The sequence below is a fragment of the Pipistrellus hanaki genome, assembly GCF_964339955.1.
Source record: "Pipistrellus hanaki genome assembly, chromosome: 2".
NCBI lineage: Eukaryota > Metazoa > Chordata > Mammalia > Chiroptera > Vespertilionidae > Pipistrellus > Pipistrellus hanaki.
In genome coordinates this window covers 149,722,012-149,743,003 of record NC_140504.1, presented here as the reverse complement: position 1 = coordinate 149,743,003, position 20,992 = coordinate 149,722,012, and the positions used below count along the sequence as shown (strand labels likewise).

Genomic DNA, 20,992 nt, shown 5'->3' with positions numbered 1-20,992 from the left:
GTGGTTAGGAGTCAGCAGTTCCAGATTGTGAGAGGAATGTCCACCAAGGGGTCCCAGATTGGAGAAGGTTGTAGGCTAGGGTAAGGGACACCTTCACCCCCTGCATGAATTTCATTCACTGGGCCAGTAGTCCTACATAATAAAAGAGTAATATGCAAATTGACCATACCGCTGCTACACTCACAAGCCACACCCACCAGCCATGCCCACCAGCCAATCAGAGCGAGTATGCAAATAAACCCAACCAAGATGGCTACAGCCACAGAGAGCAGGAGGGAGGCTTGGGTTTCCGAGGCAATGGAGGAAGCCAAGCTTCCTGCTTGCCCTTACCAGCGTAGGCTGCCACTCCAGGCTACAAGTTTTAATTATAGAAGGTAAACAAATCCAAACTGAAATGGTGGCAGCCTCGGAGCCGGAAAGAGTGGGAGGCAAGGGTTACTCTTGGTAATGGAAGAAGCAAAGCTTTCTGCACACCCTGGCCGGCCAAGGTTAAGGCTACAAAGTTTCAATTATAGAAGATACATAAGTCCCAATAGAAATGGCTACCAGCCATGAAGTGCCCAGGAGGCTTGGCTCTGCTCCAGGCTACAAAGTTTCAATTGTAGAAGGTAAATAAATTCCAGATACCAGGGCCTCTGCTTGGGTCGTTGGGGAGGGAAGAGGAAGGAAGGGGCATGACTGGACTGCAAACCACCACAGGCCCCTCACTCAGGCAGCCTCACACCCAAAGGGAACCCCCACCCTGATCCGGGACATCCTTCAGAGCAAACCAGCTGGCCCCCACCCATGCACCAAGCTTCTATACTATCTAATAAGGGAGTAATTTGCAGATTGACCATCACTCCAACACATAATATGGCTGCCCCTATGTGGTCAAAGATCCTGCCCCTATATGGACACAAGATGGCCACCACAAGATGGCCAGCATGGGAGGGCAGTTGGAGGCACCAGGCCTGCAAGGGAGGGCAGTTGAGAGGGACCAGGCCTGCAAGGGAGGGCAGTTGAAGGTGATCAACCCTGCAGGGGAGGGCAGTTAGGGGTGACCAGGCCAGCAAAGGAGGAAAGTTGGGGGCAAACAGGCTGGCACGGGAGCAGTTAGACATCAATTAGGCTGGCATGGGAGTGGTTAAGGGGTGATCAGGCTGGCAGGCAGAAGTGGTTAGGTGCAATCAGAAAGGCAGGTAGGACCCAGCAGTCCTGGATTGTGAGAGGGATGTCAGACTGCCTGTTTAGGCCTGATCCCAACGAGCATTCGAACATCCCTCAAGGGTTCCTAGATTGGAGATTGTGTAGGCATGGCTGAGGGACACCCCCCTACCCCTGTGCACGAATTTCGTGCACCAGGCCTCTAGTCTATATAATAAAAGACTAAGTGACCATTACAGCAGGATGACCAGACATCCAATCACTATAATGTGCACTGACCACCAGGGGGCAGACATTCAATGCAGGAGCTGCCCCCTGGTAGTCATTACGCTCCCACAGGGGGAGCACCATTCAGTCAGAAGCTGGGCTCATGGCTGGCAAGCGCAGTGGCAGTGGCAAGAGCCTCTCCTGCCTCCAAGGCAATGCTAAAAAGCAGGGAGCCGAGCAGTAAGGAGCAGGGAGCAGGCAGGCAGTGAGGAGGGGGGTTCTGGACTGTGAAAGGGATGTCTGACTGCCAGCTTAGGCCCGCTCAATGGGAAGTGGGACTATGGTGACAGGCAGACATCCCATGAGGGCTCCTAGACTGTGAGAGGGCACAGGCTGGGCTAAGGGGAGCCCCCTGCCCCCCAGTGCACAAATTTTATGCACTGGGCCTCTAGTATAATTATATGTGTCCTCTCCCATTATATGTTTTCATCCCATATGTGCAAAGGAAAATATCTAAAAATACATATACAAAATCATATAATATCTGTGAAAGTTAATAGCAATGTTTTTCTCTTTTATATTTTTAATTTCCTGAATTTTCATAAAAAACATGAGTCACTGATACAGTGGTGAGAACTTTATTTAAATTCAGATATTGTTTTTATAAAATGAACAGAAAATATAATTAAATATATGAAAGCAGGGTAATGAAACTAATCAAAGTACACAGTGTCTTATTAAAAGTCAGCAGTTAGAATGGAAATAACCAGGGTAAGATTTTCAGAGAAACTGAAAATAGCTTTGTTATACTAGGATATGAAACAATATAAGCAACACCTTTTGCAATATTTCCTGCTATAAAAAAATCAGTTTTAATTGTTCCTTGGACATCTGGATATACAAGAAACATTTGAGGTGTCAGGTCAACTTAAGTTATGATCAAGTTAAATTATGATCAATAAGATAAACATTTTAATTACTCTTTATATTTTTAAGAAGATTTATATACAAATCCATCTTGTATTTCTTTTATAGTATTATTTTAAAGTCCTTTAATTGAAAATAATAGCTATAATTCAAAATGACCATTGGATATGCTCTGGTATTGGTTCATTTTGTCATTCCACTGGGAATTTTAATACTTTTTTTTCATACTTTCAATTCTTGCTCTAGCTTCTTGTAATCTTTCACAAGCTTTCTGAAAGACAATCATATCATAAACAAATTTTTCTTCAGAGTGTCTTTTATACCTTTCTTGAGCCCTAAAGAGAAAAGGAAAGATAATGGAGGTATTTTAAATTACTAAAATCACAATATTTAGTTTGATAGTTAATGATAATTAGATATATTAAAAATAGACATATACAAATAGGGAAAAAAAGACCAAACTTCACTTATTGCATATAATTTTATTGTAACATTTACTAATATTCATTTTAGGCTATTATTTTAATAGTTCTATTGTCTATAACAGAATCTATACAAACCATGGCTTAGATTCCTAAACAGGCATCTAAACCAGATTATGACATGATTTGCAGAACTTTTACTTAAGCCTCATTAAATCCAAACTTCTAGGAGTCCAGTTTTTTTTGTTTGTTTGTTTTTTCATTTTCTTTTTGCTTAATTCCTTCACTTATTTCATCCACCCCTGAAATCCTCTTCACTCTGATAGCTGTCAGCCTGATCTCTATGATTCTGATTCTATTTTATTTGTTAGTTCATTTTGTTCATTAGATTCCACATATAAGTAAAATCATATGGTACTTGTTTCTCTGACTGACTTATTTCACTTAGCATAATGCTTCTTTCGCAAAAGATAAGAGCTCCTTTTTTTTTACATCAGAATAGTATTCCTTGGTGTAAGACTGTTATTGGCTGAACTATGTCCCCTCCAAATATATATGTTTAAGTCCTAACTCCCAGTACCTTAGAATGCAGCTGTATTTGTAGAATAAGTCCTTTAAGAGGTAATTAAATTTAAATGAGATCATATGGGTGAGCCCTAATCCAATATGAGAAGATGAAGATACAACAAGGATGGGCACACACAGGATAAAGGCCATGTGAGGACACAGGAAGAGGCAGCCACCTACAAGCCAAGAAGAGAGGCCTGAGGAGTACCCAAACCTGTCAACACCTTGATCTTGGACACCCGGCCTCTAAAATTATGAAAAAATAAACTTATGTTTAAACCACACAGTCTGTACAATATTTTGTTTTGTAGCCCTAGCAGACCAATACAGACTCTCAATTAGAGAAAGATGAAGAAGGTTACACTGTCAAACCTGGAAATGTCATGGACCTTAGCTTAACTCATTCACTCCTCCTCATTCATTCAAGAGTTATGAATTATAATCTTTGTCATATTCCCTAGATTCTATAAATATAAAGATACATATAACATGATATGACTATGAAAAATGTATAAAAAGTAAAGAGAAATAAAGGTATTTAAATCTATACTAATAAAAGATAAATATGCAAATTGGCCATCACTTTGCAATACCCACCAGCCAATCAGAATTGAGTATGCAAATTAACCCAATAAAGATGGCGACAGCCCTGCCCCTCAGCTGTTCTGGGCCTCTGGACAGCACACATGCAGGCGTGGAGCAGCCAGGTGGGGTGGGACACCTGCTATGAGAGGAAGGGTGAGGGGCAGAGGAAGCTATAGGAGCAGCATTTTGATCGGAGCAAAGACTGAAGGCTCTGGCCACAATGAAGACTGAAGACTGGCTGGAGTGAAGATGGAAGGCAGCAATCAGAACAAAGGCCTGGGTCCCTGGTGCCAGAGGGATATCAGTGCTGGCAGCCAGGGGAATCTTTGTGCAACGGGCCTTTAGTATATAAATAAAATGCTGCAGTACCATAATGAAAGCACTATGCAAGGAGACTGAGTGAAACATGGTGAAAACAGGCAGAGGGAAGACAAGACAGATTTCTGTGCTAAAATAAAAGCACAGAGGGTAGCACAGCTTGGCATCCCTGAGAAGTGGCAGCACTCTATTTGTAAGGGTCAGACAGTTCTAGTAGGAACAGTAGAACAGATAAGCCCAGAAAAACAGACTTATATATATGATAGATCATCATGTTCTTTATATATGTTTAAGGGAACTCAAAATCTAGACTTGGGAAATAAAAAAGAAGCCTAAGTCTAAAAAGTCTAAAAATTAATTACCAAGTGACTTTGGACAAGTTCTTTGCATTTCCTCTACCTCATTTTCTTCATCTTCAAATGGGGAGAAGGGGGGGAAATAATCCAACTCAGAATTTGGTAAAGGACTAAATGAATTAACACATTTAAAATCCTTAGAGGAGTGCCTAAAATTTAATCATTCCTTCTACAGGGTAGAGAACAGTGGCATTCATCAGGACAGAAAATATAGGAAGAACAACTAGATAAGAAAAATATTAGGGTTCTGTTTTTGTAAAATTGCATTTAAAAAGCTTGGCTATCCATATGGCGATGAGAAGAGAGTTGAATAGAGAGAAGCAATGGCTTATGGTTAAGAGTACAGGAAGTGAAGCCATTCTGCTTGGGTTAGAATCCCAGATCTACAACTTATTGTTTGTGTGATTTTTGAGAAGTTATTTTAAGCTCTGTCTGAACCATTGTCTTCATCCTTAAGAAGGGACAATTCATCTCAATGGATTTAGTAAGGAGTAAATGACAATACATTGGAAATCTTTAGAGGAATTCCTAGACTTTAACAACCACACATTAAAAATCAGCAACAACTATTGTGTCTGGAACTCTGGATAATAGTCTTGTCTGATCATATAGCAAAGTAAAAGTCATGGCAAAAGGGACTTTGCACCTGTAATTAAGTCTAAAAAATGTACTGAAATAGCCGTTCTACAGATAATAATTATAAACTGTGCAAAAAATGTTTTTTAAAAAACCCAACTATTTAAAAAGAACTGAAGAGAAACACAATGACTAATTATAATTAATAATATGCCAGGATCAAATAATTGGAAAATAAAATTATGAAATTAATTCCATTTCACAATACCATAAAAATCCTATAAAATACTTGCATGCAAACTTAATAAAAATATGAAAAGCCTATCTTTGAAGAATATATGTGGTGAAAGTAAAGGAAAAGTTAAAAAAGATAAACGATCTTAGACATAAATAAGTATGACAGAGTTTCAAATTTAAGAAGTAAAGCAGTTCCAAATGAGAGGAGTTTTGTTATATCTTTGGAAATGAGTTTAAAGGTTTTTGGGGTACAGGTTAAACAATTGAGAGAGTTGTTCTTATGAATTTGGAAGTGAACTGTAATAACACAATCAAGGAAAATTTTATAAGTCAAGATAAGACCACAGTTAATGATGAAGGTAGTGGAGGAGGTCAATTGATTACCAAAATAAAAACAAGCGGAGATTATACAATTGGATAACTGCCTTCTGTGCCACAGCTTCCTGCTAGTTGATACTCAACTTCATAGTGGATACCCTACTATTCTGCCCTGAGTGATGTCAGCAGGTTTTCAAAGTATGGACAAGAATATTTTGGAAAACTTATGACCAGCTTTTACCTGATATGTAAGTGTTTTTAATTTTAAAAGTCTCTTTTTAATTTATTCTTAAGTGTCCCTGTGGGTATTTTATAAATTTTCTAAACTAGAGATTTATAGTTCACCTTTCTTCTTTCATGCTCCCTCACTCAATAGCAAAAACAGGGAGGTACTGTCTCAGTTATGACTTCACAGGTTATTGAGATTTATCAGAATGCTTTTAGGTCAAGTATCTGAACCAGAAAGAAAATGAACAAGAACGGAAAACTGAAGTCTTTAGACAGACACCTTTTTTTAAGTCACAACTCTTTTCTTCATGTTGATACTCCAGCTTTATTTGAAAATGTTTATAAATAAAATTCAATAAAACCTTTCGGGAGAATACTATATTGCCTTATTCTTGTGTGCTTTGGAAGATAATATCGTTGTAAGAATTTATAAGAGAAGATAATTCAGTTAAGATACATTAAGCTCTTAACTCTGTATTCTCTACAAATTAGTGATGGCCAGACATTCAATTTGCTGTGATAAAGTAAGTTGATTTCATCCTTCTAATACTGATTTGTATTTTGATATAACACAAAATCTGAAGATAGAGTTGTTTTATTGCCTCATCTTTGGTAATATATTTGTAATTTTTGGTTGTTTCTGTTTTCCAAAGTAGAATATATCATGTTGTAAAGTACTGTTTATTAGATCTCAACATTTAGTATGCAATATTTAAATGAAATTGACTTAAACACTTATATCAAAACTGTACCTACCTATATTCCTTAATGTATTTACATATATCCTTTTGAAGTTTTCCTGTTTCTCGTTTTTGCTGAACTATCAGATGTTTCTCTTTTAAGAGATCATTTTTCTTCTTCAATTGCTTCATTTTATTTATATTTTTGTCCCAAATAACGAGCTCATTATTTAAGTTTTGAATTAATAAACGGTCTGTAGTTTTTTTGTGTTTTTCTTCTAGAAACAAAGCTCTCCTCTGTCTAACTTTGTCAAGGTATTTGGATCTGACCTGCCAAAATTGGTGCAAACCATCCCGAATTGCCATGTTACCTTCTGCCATTTGTTTTTGTACAGCCCTTTTTTTCCTATGTAACATTTCTTGAACATTTAAGCTGACATTTTCTTGGGCAGTTTTTGCCATGGCTAAAGCCATTCCTCTTTTCTTCTGGCTTTCCTGATTCTTTTGTTCTAAGTGATATTCATCAATATCATAAAGTGTTTTGAGCTTTATACCGGTTCTGTGTATCATAAAAAACTCTCTTGCATTCTTCTCCAATAGCAGGTGTGGTTGTGTAATTACTGGTTTTTGATGAGTAGTAGAAAATGGCTGTGTATATGAAGGAAAAGAAGCTAGTTCTTTTTTTTTCAATACTGCATACTTCAATGAATCTGAAGAATGTATGGGTAGTTTGAATACTGATATTCTAAAACTGGCATGTAATTCTTCATCCTCAATTTCATCTTCAGACTTCCGACCTACATCAGAAAGCAGACAAATACAATGCATGATATAAGTGTTAACCACAGTTTATTTTCTGTCTCAATTGTCTTGAAAGATACATTAATAAAATTCACAAGAACCTATTATTTTTTTATATTAAGAAGCATTTTTCTAAACTAATGTTCCTTTTCAATTTGTGAATCAATAGTGATTTTAAAAAGAAAATCACTGTCAAACATTTTAACACAGAAATGCAATGATTCCTATATTATCTTTTTCAATTATTTAACTTGCACTGACTCAATAGCAGTATCTTACACTTAATCATACATATTATTTTTACATATAGCTATCTCCATTTGCAAAGAACTCTGTATCTGTTTTATCTTGTTTTTCTTAACTCTGGTGGAGACTAATAGCTGCCAACAATGTTGTTTCTCTTCATGGGACACACAAAGGAAATAAATATCTCAGCTTCCTTTGCTATTATTGTGACTATGAGACTAAGTGCTTTCCAATAGAGTGTGGCAGGAGTAATATATATCATTTCTGGTATTTAGAAACAGACGTGCCTCCTCCTTCTTTATTATTCTGATCCACCACACGCCTCGAAGATGGTAGTTACACAAGGTAGGAGGACCCTATCTCCCTGAATCTTTGCTTGAAAAACTACTCACTGATAAGAATTATCTAATTCACACTTTATGGAAATCAGAAATAAATGGCAAATCAATAAAAAATTTCTGAGTCTATTTGTATCATAGAAATCCTAACTGATGTAATATTTTCTGACAATCCTACTGATGAATTCAGTGGCAAATACTGGTTAAAAAGTTATACTGATTAACCACAGAAACAGATGTTTTCATGTTTGACTTTATTAAAATTACATCCTGCTAATTGTACTCTAATTATTTTATCTTTTCTAATATAAGATTCTTCTAAAGTCTTTATATATCATATCTGATGGTGGAGGTTTTATGAAAGTTAAGGTCTCCATAAAGAATGGCAGGACCTGTGGTCTGGGCAGGAAGTGGGAAAAAAGAGAACAGGTAAGATTTTCAATAGAGGCCACAGGAATGTCAGCATTAAAAAAGGAAGCAGTGTTTAGAGTTAGAGAACCAAGTCTTATCAAGTAAAAAAGGATATAAGGCTAAAGTATCCATAAATAAGTGTTAAGAGTTTGGGCCCAAGCCAGGCTGGTATGGCTCAGTGGTTGAGCATTGACTCATGAACCAAGAGGTCACCAGTTTGATTCCTGATCAAGGCACATGCTTGAGTTTCGGGCTCAATCCCTAATAGAGGGTGTGCAGGAGGCAGCCAAATGATGATCATTGATGTTTTTATCTCTCTCCCCCTCTCCCTTCTTCTCTCTCTAAAATCAATAAAAACACATTAAAAAGAGTTTGGACCCAAAGCAAATTACTAGAGACACAGAGGAACAAAGCCAGAGTTTCAGGTCTATAGTAAATAGGGTATGGGCTGGGGAAATTATATAGAAATAGCACTGTTTAGTGTAATTTGATTTTATATGTGAATTTCTGCATAGAAAAACTAAGAGGAAAAGATCAGGTATAGAAAATACAATTGAAATAAATTACTAAAGGTTCTGGTCACCAAATCCAATTTGTGTAGGGGTGGGAGGGTTTTCCCACACAACCATGCAGTGCACTGAAACCAGCTGGGTATATTATAATTCAACTCAATTCTGACACTATCTACTTGGAGATATGGTCAGACACTAGAGGTTAAAGGATTCAGTCCTACAAGACTGTGCACCCCTGCTTTAGGTATCAATTGCAAGTCCAGATCAATCAACTATAGATTGGCAGTTCTACTGACACCCTCCTTGGGTTCACTTAATTTGTTAGAGTGGCTCAGAAAATTCAAACATTTTACTTATCGATACTATAATATATATATATATATATATATATATATATACACACACACACACACACACACACACATCAGGAACATCACATAGAAAAGGCACATAGGGCATGGTATGAAGAAAGAGTGTGGAGCTTCCATGCTCTCTATAAGTATATTATTCTTCCTGAAATCTTCACATGTTCACCAACTTTGAAACTCTCTGAGCCCTTTGGGTTTTTATGGAGGTTTCATTACATAGTCATAATTGATTAAATCAATGAATATTGGCAAACTAAACTCAATCTCTAGCCCCTCTCTCCTCCTCAGGGGTCAGGGGTGAGACTAAAGTTCCAATCCTCTAATCATATCTTCAATCTCTTGGCAACTAGCCCCATTCTTAGGCATAGTCCAAAATTAATCTAGCAAAAAAAAGACATCTTTGTTGTTCTGCTCTTATCACTTAAAAAAATTCCAGGAGTTTTAGGAGCTCATCATGTTCTTTCAATAAACTTATGAGGTAAGTATAAATAACTGTTATCTCCGTTTTCAGATGAAGAAATTAAAACTTAAAGAAGTAGTCAATTTGCTGGATTAGATCCTAACATCTGGCTAACATTTTGCTGGATATATATATATATATATATATATATATATAACATATATATATATTACATATATATATATACATGAATGAACAAAAGTAAGTAAATTTTAATAGCCTGTTAAAACAGAAATATCAACATTCATAAAAGAATCCAGGGAATTGTAACACAACCTTGCAAAGCCACATATAAATCTGAAACATGCCATGTGAATAAAAATTATATCACTAAGGGTATCACTTCACATAAAATACAGAAGCCATATAACCATATAGGCCACTTAAGCTCTTTTCTTCCTGTATTTTATTTTAGTGTTACAATAGTAAGAAGATTTATATTATAATTCCTAGAGAAACTAAAGATAACTCAAATAGAGTCACCTAAAAATCCAACAAGTAAATTAAAATGGACTATAAAATAAAATAAAGTGGACTATAAAAAAATGTTTGAACAGTTCTAAAGACAAGAAAAAAAAACCAGAGGAACAAAAAAACTGAGGATGTAAAAATAAAGAAACCAACAAACAAAAAAATAGAAAAATAAATTGGTCCTGATCTAAGAGAATTAGTTTCCTTATACAAAGAAAAGAAACATAAGAGAGTTCACTTACTCAGTCTTTCCATGCACACATACTAAAAAAAAAAAAAAAAAAAAAAAAAAAAAAAAAAAAAAAAAGACCATGTGAGCCCACATCGAAATGTTATCATCTACAAGCCAGAAAGAGTGGCCTCAATAGAAATCATTCATGCTGGCACTCCGATCTCAGATTCCCAGTCTCCAGAACTGTGAGAAAATAAATCTGTTGTTTAAGCTACTCAATCTGTGTTATTTGAATATGGAAGCCTGAACAGACAAATACAAAAGGAGTACCTTGTCTTCTGAAGTTCTGAGTACATGTCCCCACCTGATATGCAGTACACACTAGTGTGCTGTTGAATAATGGGAGTGCCCAGAGACATTGGCTACCCTGATGGGGATGGAGTTGCTACAACCTCTGGGCTTCCTTTTGCCATAAATTTCATCTGGAGTCTTTGAGGATCAAGTGTGGTCTGACATACTATTCTACAACCATGGGAGTAGAGCGGGGCTCAGGAGGTAGTCTATTACTTAATTTTTAAAATATTTTTAATAAGTTTTTATTGTTCATATTATTACAAATGTTCCTTTCCCCCCCCCTCCCACCATTGCTCTCCTCCACCAGGTTCCCACCCCACCCTCTGCCCTTTCCCCACTCCCCATTGTCCTCATCCATAGGTGCACAGTTTATGTTCAGTCTCTTCCCACATCCCCTTCTCCCCTTTTCCCCAAGAATCGTCAGTTCACTCCCCTTCCATACCTCTGATTCTATTATATTCAACAGTTAATATTGTTCATCAGATTTTTTTAATTTCCTTGGTTTTTAGATTCACTTGTTGATAGTTACATATTTGTTGTTCATAATTTTTATCTTTATTTACTTTCTCTTCTGAAAGAACCCCCTTCAGCAATTCATATAATTCTGGTTTGGTGTTGATGGACTCCTTTAGCTTTTTTTTATTAGTGAAGCTCTTTATCTGACCTTCGATTCTGAGTGATAGCTTTGCTGGATAGATTATCTTTGGCTGTAGGTTCTTACTATTCATCACCTTGAATATTTCTTGCCATTCCCATCTGGCCTGCATGGTTTCTGTTGAGAAGTCAGCTGACAATCATATAGGTGCTCCTTTATAGGTAACTACCTTCTTTGCTCTTGCTTCTTTTAATATTCTCTCTTTGTATTTTGCTCTTGGAATTTTAATTATGATGTGTATTGGTGTGGTCCTCTTTGGATTCCTTTTGTTTGGAGTTCTGTGCGCTTCCTGGACTTGTAAGTCTAATTCTTTCACCAGGTGGGGGAAGTTTTCTGTCACTATTTTTTTCAGTATGTTTTCGATATCTTGCTCTCTCTCATCTTCTGAGACCCCCATAATTCTGATGTTGGTTCGCTTGAAGTTGTCCCAGAGGTTTCTTACATTATCTTCAATTTTCTGGATTCTCTTGCCTTCTAGCTTCTGTGGAGGAGTGTCTTCTGGTTCTTTATGTTCCAAATCTTTGACTTGATTCTTGCGATCTTCCATTGTGTTTTTAGGACTCTGTATAATATTTTTTATTTCAGACAATGTATTCTTTATTTCTTGTTGGTCCCTTATCATTTCTTGTTGATCCCTTATTTCTTGTTGACTCCTTATTAATTCTAGTTGATCTCTTTTCATATCCTCATAGGTCTTATTCATCTTTTCTAGGAAATTCTTGAAAAACCTTATAAGCGTAGATTTGAACTCTATATCCAGTCGCTTTTTGTCCTCCATTTGTTTCGTTTGTGATCTATTTCGTTGTCACATTTCGCAGTTACAGATGGGACAGGATTTCAGGGTGGAGCCTACAGCCTTGGCTTCCGTCAGCCCCGCCCTATGCAGCTCCTGTGTCTCAGGGTCCTTCAGTACTAGCTGCAAAGCGCCTCTGAGAGATAGGTGCCTTCGATTTTCGCCTGCTGCCAAACAGTCTATGCTCTCCCCCAATGAGCCCGGTATTGGGGTTCAGTTCAGTTGGAAGTGGAGTTGGAGGTGGCGTTCAGAGCCCCAGTCTCCTTCCGGCCAGGGCAATCCCACGGCACAGCCGACAGTCCCTTCTCTGTGCGCAATGTGCGTGCCACCGGGACCTCCTTTCGCCGCTTCCCCGGGGTTCCACTTTACAGCCCAGCTCCCTATGGATGAGCCTGGGTCCCTGGGGTCTGGCCTAGAACTGGGGTTCAGAGCAGTCAGAACTGGGGCCCAACACAGTCGGAGTTTTATCTCCTTCCCGCTAGGGAACGCCAGCCAGGCACTCGGCCTCCCTCCTCTCCGGCTCCGTCCTCTCCGCGCGCCACGTGTCTCCATACCTTGGGCTTTTACAGCTCCTCCACGATTCCTTCTGGTTTTCTCCTTGCTTCTTGTTGTAGAATTTCCAGTCAGTCGACTTTCCTGTAGTTCTGGGTAATGTCCATTTTATATTTTAGTTGTATTTTATTGAAATTGTTGTGTGCAGCTGCGGCTAGGTGTTTACCTGGGCGCAGCCATCTTGGATCCCTCAGGAGTCTTCGAGGTAGTCTATCACTTAACCATTAGTTATTGTATGTGGTACTGTTTACTACTAAAAAAGATTTGAGAAATAGATGTTTTAAAGTGAAGAGATTAAGGAAAAACATACACACAAAACAAAACTCATAGATACAGACAACAGAGGGAAAAGGGGATGGGGCAGTAGAAGAAGGTAACAGATGAATGGTGATGGAAAGACACTTGAGTTGAAGTGGGGGACAGACACTACAATATACAGATGATGTATATTTTAGAATTGTACACCTAAAACCTACATAATTATATTAACTAGTTACCCCAATAAATTCAATTAATAAACACACAAAACATGTCACATAGCCCATGGTGTAGCCAATCTTGGGTAGGGCTCCCTCAATTCAGACTATAAATATATCAGAAACTTCAATCGATTTTTGGGTTGATATACATTTTTAATAACATTCTGCCTAGCAGCAGTGTGGCTGCTCTTCTGTAAATTAGAGTTTCATTACATTGAAATATAGAATGATATAAAAATTCAATTAAATTTAAAGTCCATTCACATTTTCACATAAACACACACACACACACACACACACACACAGAGAAATGCACATTTTCACCTACACACACAAAGACTCAATGTTACATTTGTCAATAAAAGAAATGAATAAATATTGCATAGAGTATTTCAGTTATTTAAAATGTCTGAATTACTATAAAATTGTATTATATTTGTAACAGTTATTCAGATTTGTCACTGAACACTATGAAGATTATAAATGATTATTATTAAAAACTGGTATATTAGTTACATATTGCTACTTAACAAAACACAAAGGCTCTGAAATAAGGAAATAAATATTTATTATTTCACAGTTTCTTAGGGTTAAAAATTAAAGTATAACTTTGGAGGGTGGTTGTGACTCAGAGTTTCCCAATGATGTTACAGTCAAGATACCAACCAGAGTTGCAGTCATCCAAAGGCTTGACTGGTGTTGATTTATTCTATGACTGGACAATTTGGATATACTGTCTTATAGCAGTGAGATCAAATCAACTAATTCATTTATAGAGAATTAGCTTGTGCTACCACAGGAGCCAATTTCAACTCTTAGGGCAAATTTTGGAGAATAGAGAATATGATTTATATATTTTTGTATCCTCTACAAAGCTAGCATATATATATATATATATATATATATATATATATTTGTATCCTCTATTTTTTGGTATCCAATTTTAAAAACAACTATTAATTGGATATGGATATTTACACTCAAAACTATAATTTTTAAAATATAGGTTATACTTTTAAATATATTACTTTTTTTCAAAGGCTATATTTTATAAGAAAGTCAAGAGACCCACTATAAGACTGAGGTATAGCAGAAGAATGAACAATTGGAAATAACTGTTATGTACTTCTTTCCTCATCACATTAACTTATTCTTTTTCCCTTTCTCCTCTCTGGCATCTTTTATCTGCTTATTTTTCCTATAGACTTTTTGTTTCACCTGTCCTTTGCATCAAGAGTTCTTGTTAGCCCTGACCAGAGAGATCAGTTAGTTAGTATTGTCCCCAGATGCCAAGATTGTGGGGTTCAATCCCCATTCAGAGCACATCAGGAAGTAACTAAGGAATGCATAAATAAGTGGAAAAAGAAATCAATATTTCTCTCTCTCTTTTCCTCTTTTCTTTCCTTCCCACACCTGCCTCTCATCTATCTCCCTTCTTCTTGCTCTTTATTAAAAAAAAAATTAAAAGAGGGAAGTTCATAGGATTACAGTCCTATGGAGAAAATTTTTAAATGAAAAATCTAACCCTATACCTAAAAGAACATTAAAGAGAACAAGAAACAAAATCCAGAGTAAGTAGAAGGAAGGGAACAATAAAGATCAGTGTGAAAATATGATGTAGAGACTAATAAAGTAATACAAAATACTAATAAAACTGATAGCTGGTTCTCTGAAAAAATAAACAAGATTGATGAATCTCAACCAGACTCATCAAGAAAAAAAGAGAGAGGATTCAAATAAATAAAATAAGAAATGAAATAGGAGAAGTAACAACTGAATCCACAGAAATACAAAGGATTATAAGAAAATATCATGAACATACTGGACAACCTGGGTGAGGTGAACAAATTCCTAGAAACACAGTCTTCCAAAACTGACTCAGGAATAAACATAACACCTGAATCTATAATAATAAATGCATAATATGCTAATCAGACCTGACAGTTGAATGACCTTCTTTCTGGATGTCCTTCCGGATGACCTTCCAGACAAAGCCAGGACTGCTAGGGCTAAGGCAAGCTGCCACAGCTGGGAAGGCCAAGCCCCTTGCATGAATTTCATGCATCAGGCCTCTAGTAGATTAATAAGAACTAATGAAATATAAGCAGTAAACAAAAAATTCCCAGCAAACAAATGTCCTGGACCAAATAGCTTGACAGTCAAATTTTACCAAACATTCAAAGAAGAACTAACACCTATCTTCCTTAAACTATTTCCAAAAAAATTCAAGAGAAGCATAGACTTCCAAGATTTTTATGAGGCCAGCATTATCCTAACTCCAAAACCAGATAAAGACACTACAAAGAAAGTAAGTTATCCCGTGGTCGGCAAACTGTGGCTTGTGAGCCATATGTGGCTCTTTGGCCCCTTGAATGTGGCTCTCCCACAAAATACCACAGCCTGGATGAATCTATTTTGAAGAAGTGGCATTAGAAGAAGTTTAAATTAAAAAAATTTGGCTCTCAAAAGAAATTTCAATCATTGTATATTTTTCATATTTGGCTCTGTTGATTAATGAGTTTGCCAACCACTGTATATAGGCCAATATCCCTGATGAATATTGATGTTAAAATGCTCAATAAAATATTAGCAAACCAGATCAAGAATATATTAAAAAGATCATACACTACAGTTAACTGGGATTTATTCTAGCGAGGCAAGGTTGGTGCAATATTTACAAATCAATAAATGTGATAATCACATAAATAAAAATGAAAAATGAAAAATCACACGATCATATCAATAGATGCAAAAAAAAGTATATGATAAAATCCAGCACCCATTTATAATAAAAACTCTCAGCAAAGTGGGACTAGAAGGACCATACCTCACTTAACAAAGGCCACATATGAAAAATCTTCATCCAACACCATACTCAATGGGCAAAAACTAAAAGTGTTTCTCTTAAGGTCAAGGAACGAGACAGGGATGTCTGCTTTCACCACTCTTATTTAGCTGGAAATCCTAGCCAGAGTGGTCAGACAAGAAGACAAAATAAAAGGCTCCCAAATAGGAAAGGAGGAAGTAAAACTGTCATTATTCACACATTACATGTTAGAAAACCCTAAAGACGCCATAAAAAACTACTAGATCTAATAAATTAATTTTGCAAAGTAGAAGGATATGAAATTAATATTCAGAAATTGGTGGCATTTTTACACATCAATAATGTATAATCAAAAAAAGAAACTAAAAATCCCATTTATTATTATAATAACAACAACAAAAAAAGAGGTACCTAGGAATAAATTTAACCAAGGAGGAAAAAGAACTGTACTCAGAAAACTACAGGGACATTAAAGAAAGAAGTCGAGGAAGATACAAAATAAGTGGAAGCATATACTGTGTTCATAGGTTGGAAGAAGTAACATCACTAACAATGTCCAACTACACAAAGCAATATATAGATTCAATGCAATTCCTATTAAAATACCAATGGTATATTTCACAGATCTAGAACAAATATTCCAAAAACTTATATAGAACCAAAGAAGATCCCTTAGTAGCCTTATCAATCTTGAGAAAGAACAACAGTGTAAGATGCATCATAGTATCATATGTGAAACTATACTACAAGGCCATTGTAATCAAAACACCCTTGTACTGGCTGAGAGGCCAGAAATAAACCCACAATTATATGGTCAATTAATATTTGACAAAGGAAGCAAGAGCATACAATGGAGTCGCTTTGAAAAATGGCTCTGGGAAAACTGGACTGGGATCATGCCTATCAGAGTTCCTCATTTTGTGTTTCTATAAAAGTACCCTACACATAGCAAATGCTCAGTGTTAAATGCATATATTTCACATATATTATATTTAGCTGACTGCTGTGTTTAGCGAAGAAAACATTTTTCTATTAAAGAGAGATGCCAATACCCACAGAAACCAAATAATTCTCAGAAGCTTTTTGTTTTCTTTTTTCTGTTTCTTAAATAGAAGGCTGAAAAGAATATACTTAAACCCAAAATGATGCAATTCCATTGAATTTGGTAAATAATAAAGGGACATAAAATAACATTTTGATAGGTCTCTGTCTCAGTGCCTTAAAATGTCTAACCCAGAATGACTAAAGAAACTGTGATATATATATATATATATATATATATATATATATATATATATATATATATATACAAGGAAATATATTTAGCTTTTAAAAAGAAGTAATTCTGCAATATGCAACAAATTACATGAGCCTTCAGGACATTATGCTAAGCACAATAATTAAATCACAGAAAGGCAAATACTGCACAATTCCATTTATGTGAGATGTCTAAAGTATATATTTAGAATTTTTAATTGCTACTTGTAATCATATTAGAGTTCATTTTTCTGGTTTTCTCATTCCTAAATTATTAATCTCCATCTTATTTCAATTGTAATTCATCCTGATATGTTAATAATTCTTCTATTTTAATTTCTTTTTGGATAATATACCTAGTATGTCTAAGACTCTGTGAGCATTTATTGAATCTTAGACCTCAAATCTCAATTCCAGTGTTTTAGTAATGTAATAGACACCAATTTTCCCCAATGGCAGCTACTTAAAATTACATATGGTCTCAATGAGAAATTTTATAGCTTCTAGCTTCCTAGAGTCATTTTGATTTATCTATCTATTAATTCATCTATGTACCCATCTTTCCATCTATCCATTTATGTTTTAGTTGCTTGGAAATTCAACTGAAATTCAGTAATTACAACTATAAAATTTCTAATTCAAACTCCCTCCATTTCTTAATTTTTCCTCTAAATTTTTTGTTCAATTTTTAATTGTTTGAGAATTATGTTGTTTCTGTGGATATTAGCCATCTCTCTTTAGTAGAAAAATGTTTATTTTGCTAAACACAGCAATCAGATAAATATAATATATGTGAAAAATGTATATGTAACACTGAGCATTTGCTATGTGTAAGGTACTTTTATAGAAACAGAAGATGAGGCACTCTGATAGGCATGATCTCAGATCTCATGAAATTTCTAGTGACAGAAAGCAGATAACAAACTCCTAAACAAAAAAATATCATACAGGAATGAGGGTTCTGATGAGAATAAATAGGGTAATATTACAGTGAGTCTAGTAATTTTACTGGTACACAAGAAAGATTTTTAATAAGGAACTCAATTGAATCTCAAATATGAAACACAAGAAGGAATAAGCAATGGGAAAATTTGGGAGAAAGAATGTACCAAGAGAAATGAGAAGTTACTGTAAGGACACTAGGTAGGAGCACATTTGGCCTATTATGGATACAAAGAGAAAGCAATTTTTTGTTGGAAACCAGTGAATAAGATACATACAGGTGGTTTTGAGATGTAATGAGAGAGAGGTAAGATAGATTATCTGGAGTATTGTAGGCAACTGAAAAAAGTTGGGATTTTATTATGAGATTTCAAGATAGAGGAAGGAAGATTTGGGATTTTTTAAAAGGCAAAGCCAATAGGGCTGCTGATAAATTAAATCACAGAGGAGACCAAAACAAATAAACAAACAAACAAACAAAAACACAAAAACAACAACCCACAATCAAGAGTGAATGCTCCTAGCATTTTGTCTCAACAAACCTAGTTCATTAAGTTTTACTTCCCCCCAATGTTTCCTATCTCAACAAATGGTGATGCCATTTGTTAAATATTCTATGTATCACTATTTATGAAGTTCATAGTTTTCATATTCAGATACAAGCTACCATTTCATTAATATGTCATATTTAAATTCTTTATCTTTAAAAATATTACTTCCCACTTACATGATTACTAATAATGATATGGGAAAAATTGAGGAAAATAACACCTTTGTATATTTTTTCTTAATTATACCAGATTACTTTTGAGGTACATTCATTAATTTCATGAACTGCACAATTCAATGCAGGTTAACTATTTTTCAAATATAGTTTACCCTATGAAAAATAAATGTTTGCTAAAAAATTATCCTTATATTTTTACAGCATATAAAATTCCCTATTTAAGAGCAAAACACTGGACCACATTGTAATCAGTTTATTTTCAACTGCCTCAACAGATAGTTTTAACTGTCACATGAAACTTTCAGAACTCACAGGAACACAGAAGCCAGACCCATTTCTGGTCAACAGAACTTATTTGGTTCTTCTAAACGTATTACAGATTTATAAGCCATCTGTGAAGAAACAAATGATCTAAGACTATTTAAAATCAGTGCAGGAATGATCTGAATGTTCACAAATGGGTCTGAAGCAGTTGCTCTCTTCAGCAAAACTGCCTGACATCTTAGCACAAGCAGATGGCTTTGTGTGGTAAACAGGCTTTGAGGCAGCTTTGAGTTCAGGTGAAGCAAAGACAAATAGGAGGGAAAGAAGTAAATATAAACAAAACAATGTGACATCAACTTCTGCCATGCATAGAGTTTTCCCTGATTTGTTAGGCACATATAATAAATATCATTAAAATTATCCTGACACAATGGCTATTTTCTTCCTTTGAGGTTTTCTTAGTAACAATACAAAAGGGTCTGAGGTTTTACTCCACCCATTACTTACACACACACACACACACACACACACACACATATGTAATCCTATATAATAAAAGGCTAATATGCAAATAGACCGAACTACAGAACAACCAAACTGTCACTATAACATGCGCTGACCACCAGGGGGCGTGCGTGGAACATGACAGAAATCGGCTGTGGTGGGATGGTGGAGCAGGTGAGCAGGAGCACCAGACCAAGGTGGGGCGCCGGTGGCTGTCATCTGGTGGTTACTAGAAATTCTTTGCTCCTGCTGAAACCGGTTTGGCTCAGTGGTTAGAGCGTCGGTCTGCGAACCGAAAGGTTCCGGGTTCGATTCCGGTCAAGGGCATATACCTTGGTTGCGGGCACATCCCCGGTGGGGGGTGTGCAGGGGGCAGCTGGCCAATGTTTCTCTCTCATCGACGTTTCTAGCTCTCTCTCTCTCTCTCCCTTCCTCTCTGTAAAAAATCAATAAAAATATATTTTAAAAAAAATTCCTGCTGGGATCTTGCACCTGCTGCTGGCACCAGCTCCACTTGCACCCACTTCTGGTGCCAGAGGCACCACTGGCACCCACTGCTAGCACCTATGCTGGCCCCAATTACTATGCACCATCAGCAGATGTGAGCAGCGACTGTCAGCCTTAATCACCCCTCAGGACTTCTCCACCCCCCCTCCCTGCTCCTGAGGGGAGATCGAGGCAGCAGCTGCCGCTCACACCCACAGCTAGCGCTGGCCCCAGTGGCTTCACACCTTTAGTGGGTGTGAGCAGGGATGGTGCCATCAGCTTGTGGGAGCAGTGACAGAAGGAGCAGAGCTGTTGGCAGACAGGGGACCAGGGAGCCACAGCAGGAGGGGCTGGGCAGAGGCATGGAGGATGCACCAAGATCCACCCCTGTGCCTACAACAGCCTCCAGGCCCACAGTTCCTTTCAAGGTTCACGAATTCATGCACTGGGCCCCTAGTGTGGTATAAATAGCCTAAGATGTACCAATCCAAGATCATCATAATACACAAAGTTTATAAAAACTGTATATGTCACATGTAACAGAATTATATGGGGACTGATTGCAGTAGAGTAGAAAGTTAGAGATGTTTAGAAATTTTCCCTCTTAATACCATTATACATTTTTGAAAATTAGATATATTGTGTGAAAATGCTGTACAGAAGTCTACTTCTCTACAGTCTATAAGGGAAAAAAAGTGTAATGAATTCCATGCTAACCACAAAATCTTATACTTAAAAAAACACACACACACAAAAAAAAACCAAACAATAAAACAAAACAAACAAACAAAAAAAACATGGCAAAC

The 20,992-nt window shown here is 36.5% G+C and overlaps 1 protein-coding gene across 1 annotated transcript in view; it reads right to left on the bottom strand.

Moving 5' to 3' along the window:
• Nucleotides 1-1,976: 1,976 nt before the first annotated feature.
• Nucleotides 1,977-20,992, bottom strand: part of LRRIQ3 (leucine rich repeats and IQ motif containing 3) — a 79,796-nt gene continuing 60,780 nt past the window's right edge. Inside the window, exons 8-9 of the mRNA XM_084872820.1 lie at nt 6,644-7,364; nt 1,977-2,615 (exon numbers count right to left, since the gene is read on the bottom strand). Coding sequence (XP_084728946.1) covers nt 2,489-2,615; nt 6,644-7,364 — 848 coding nt within the window. The 3' untranslated portion in view covers nt 1,977-2,488. The remainder of the gene's footprint in view (nt 2,616-6,643; nt 7,365-20,992) is intronic.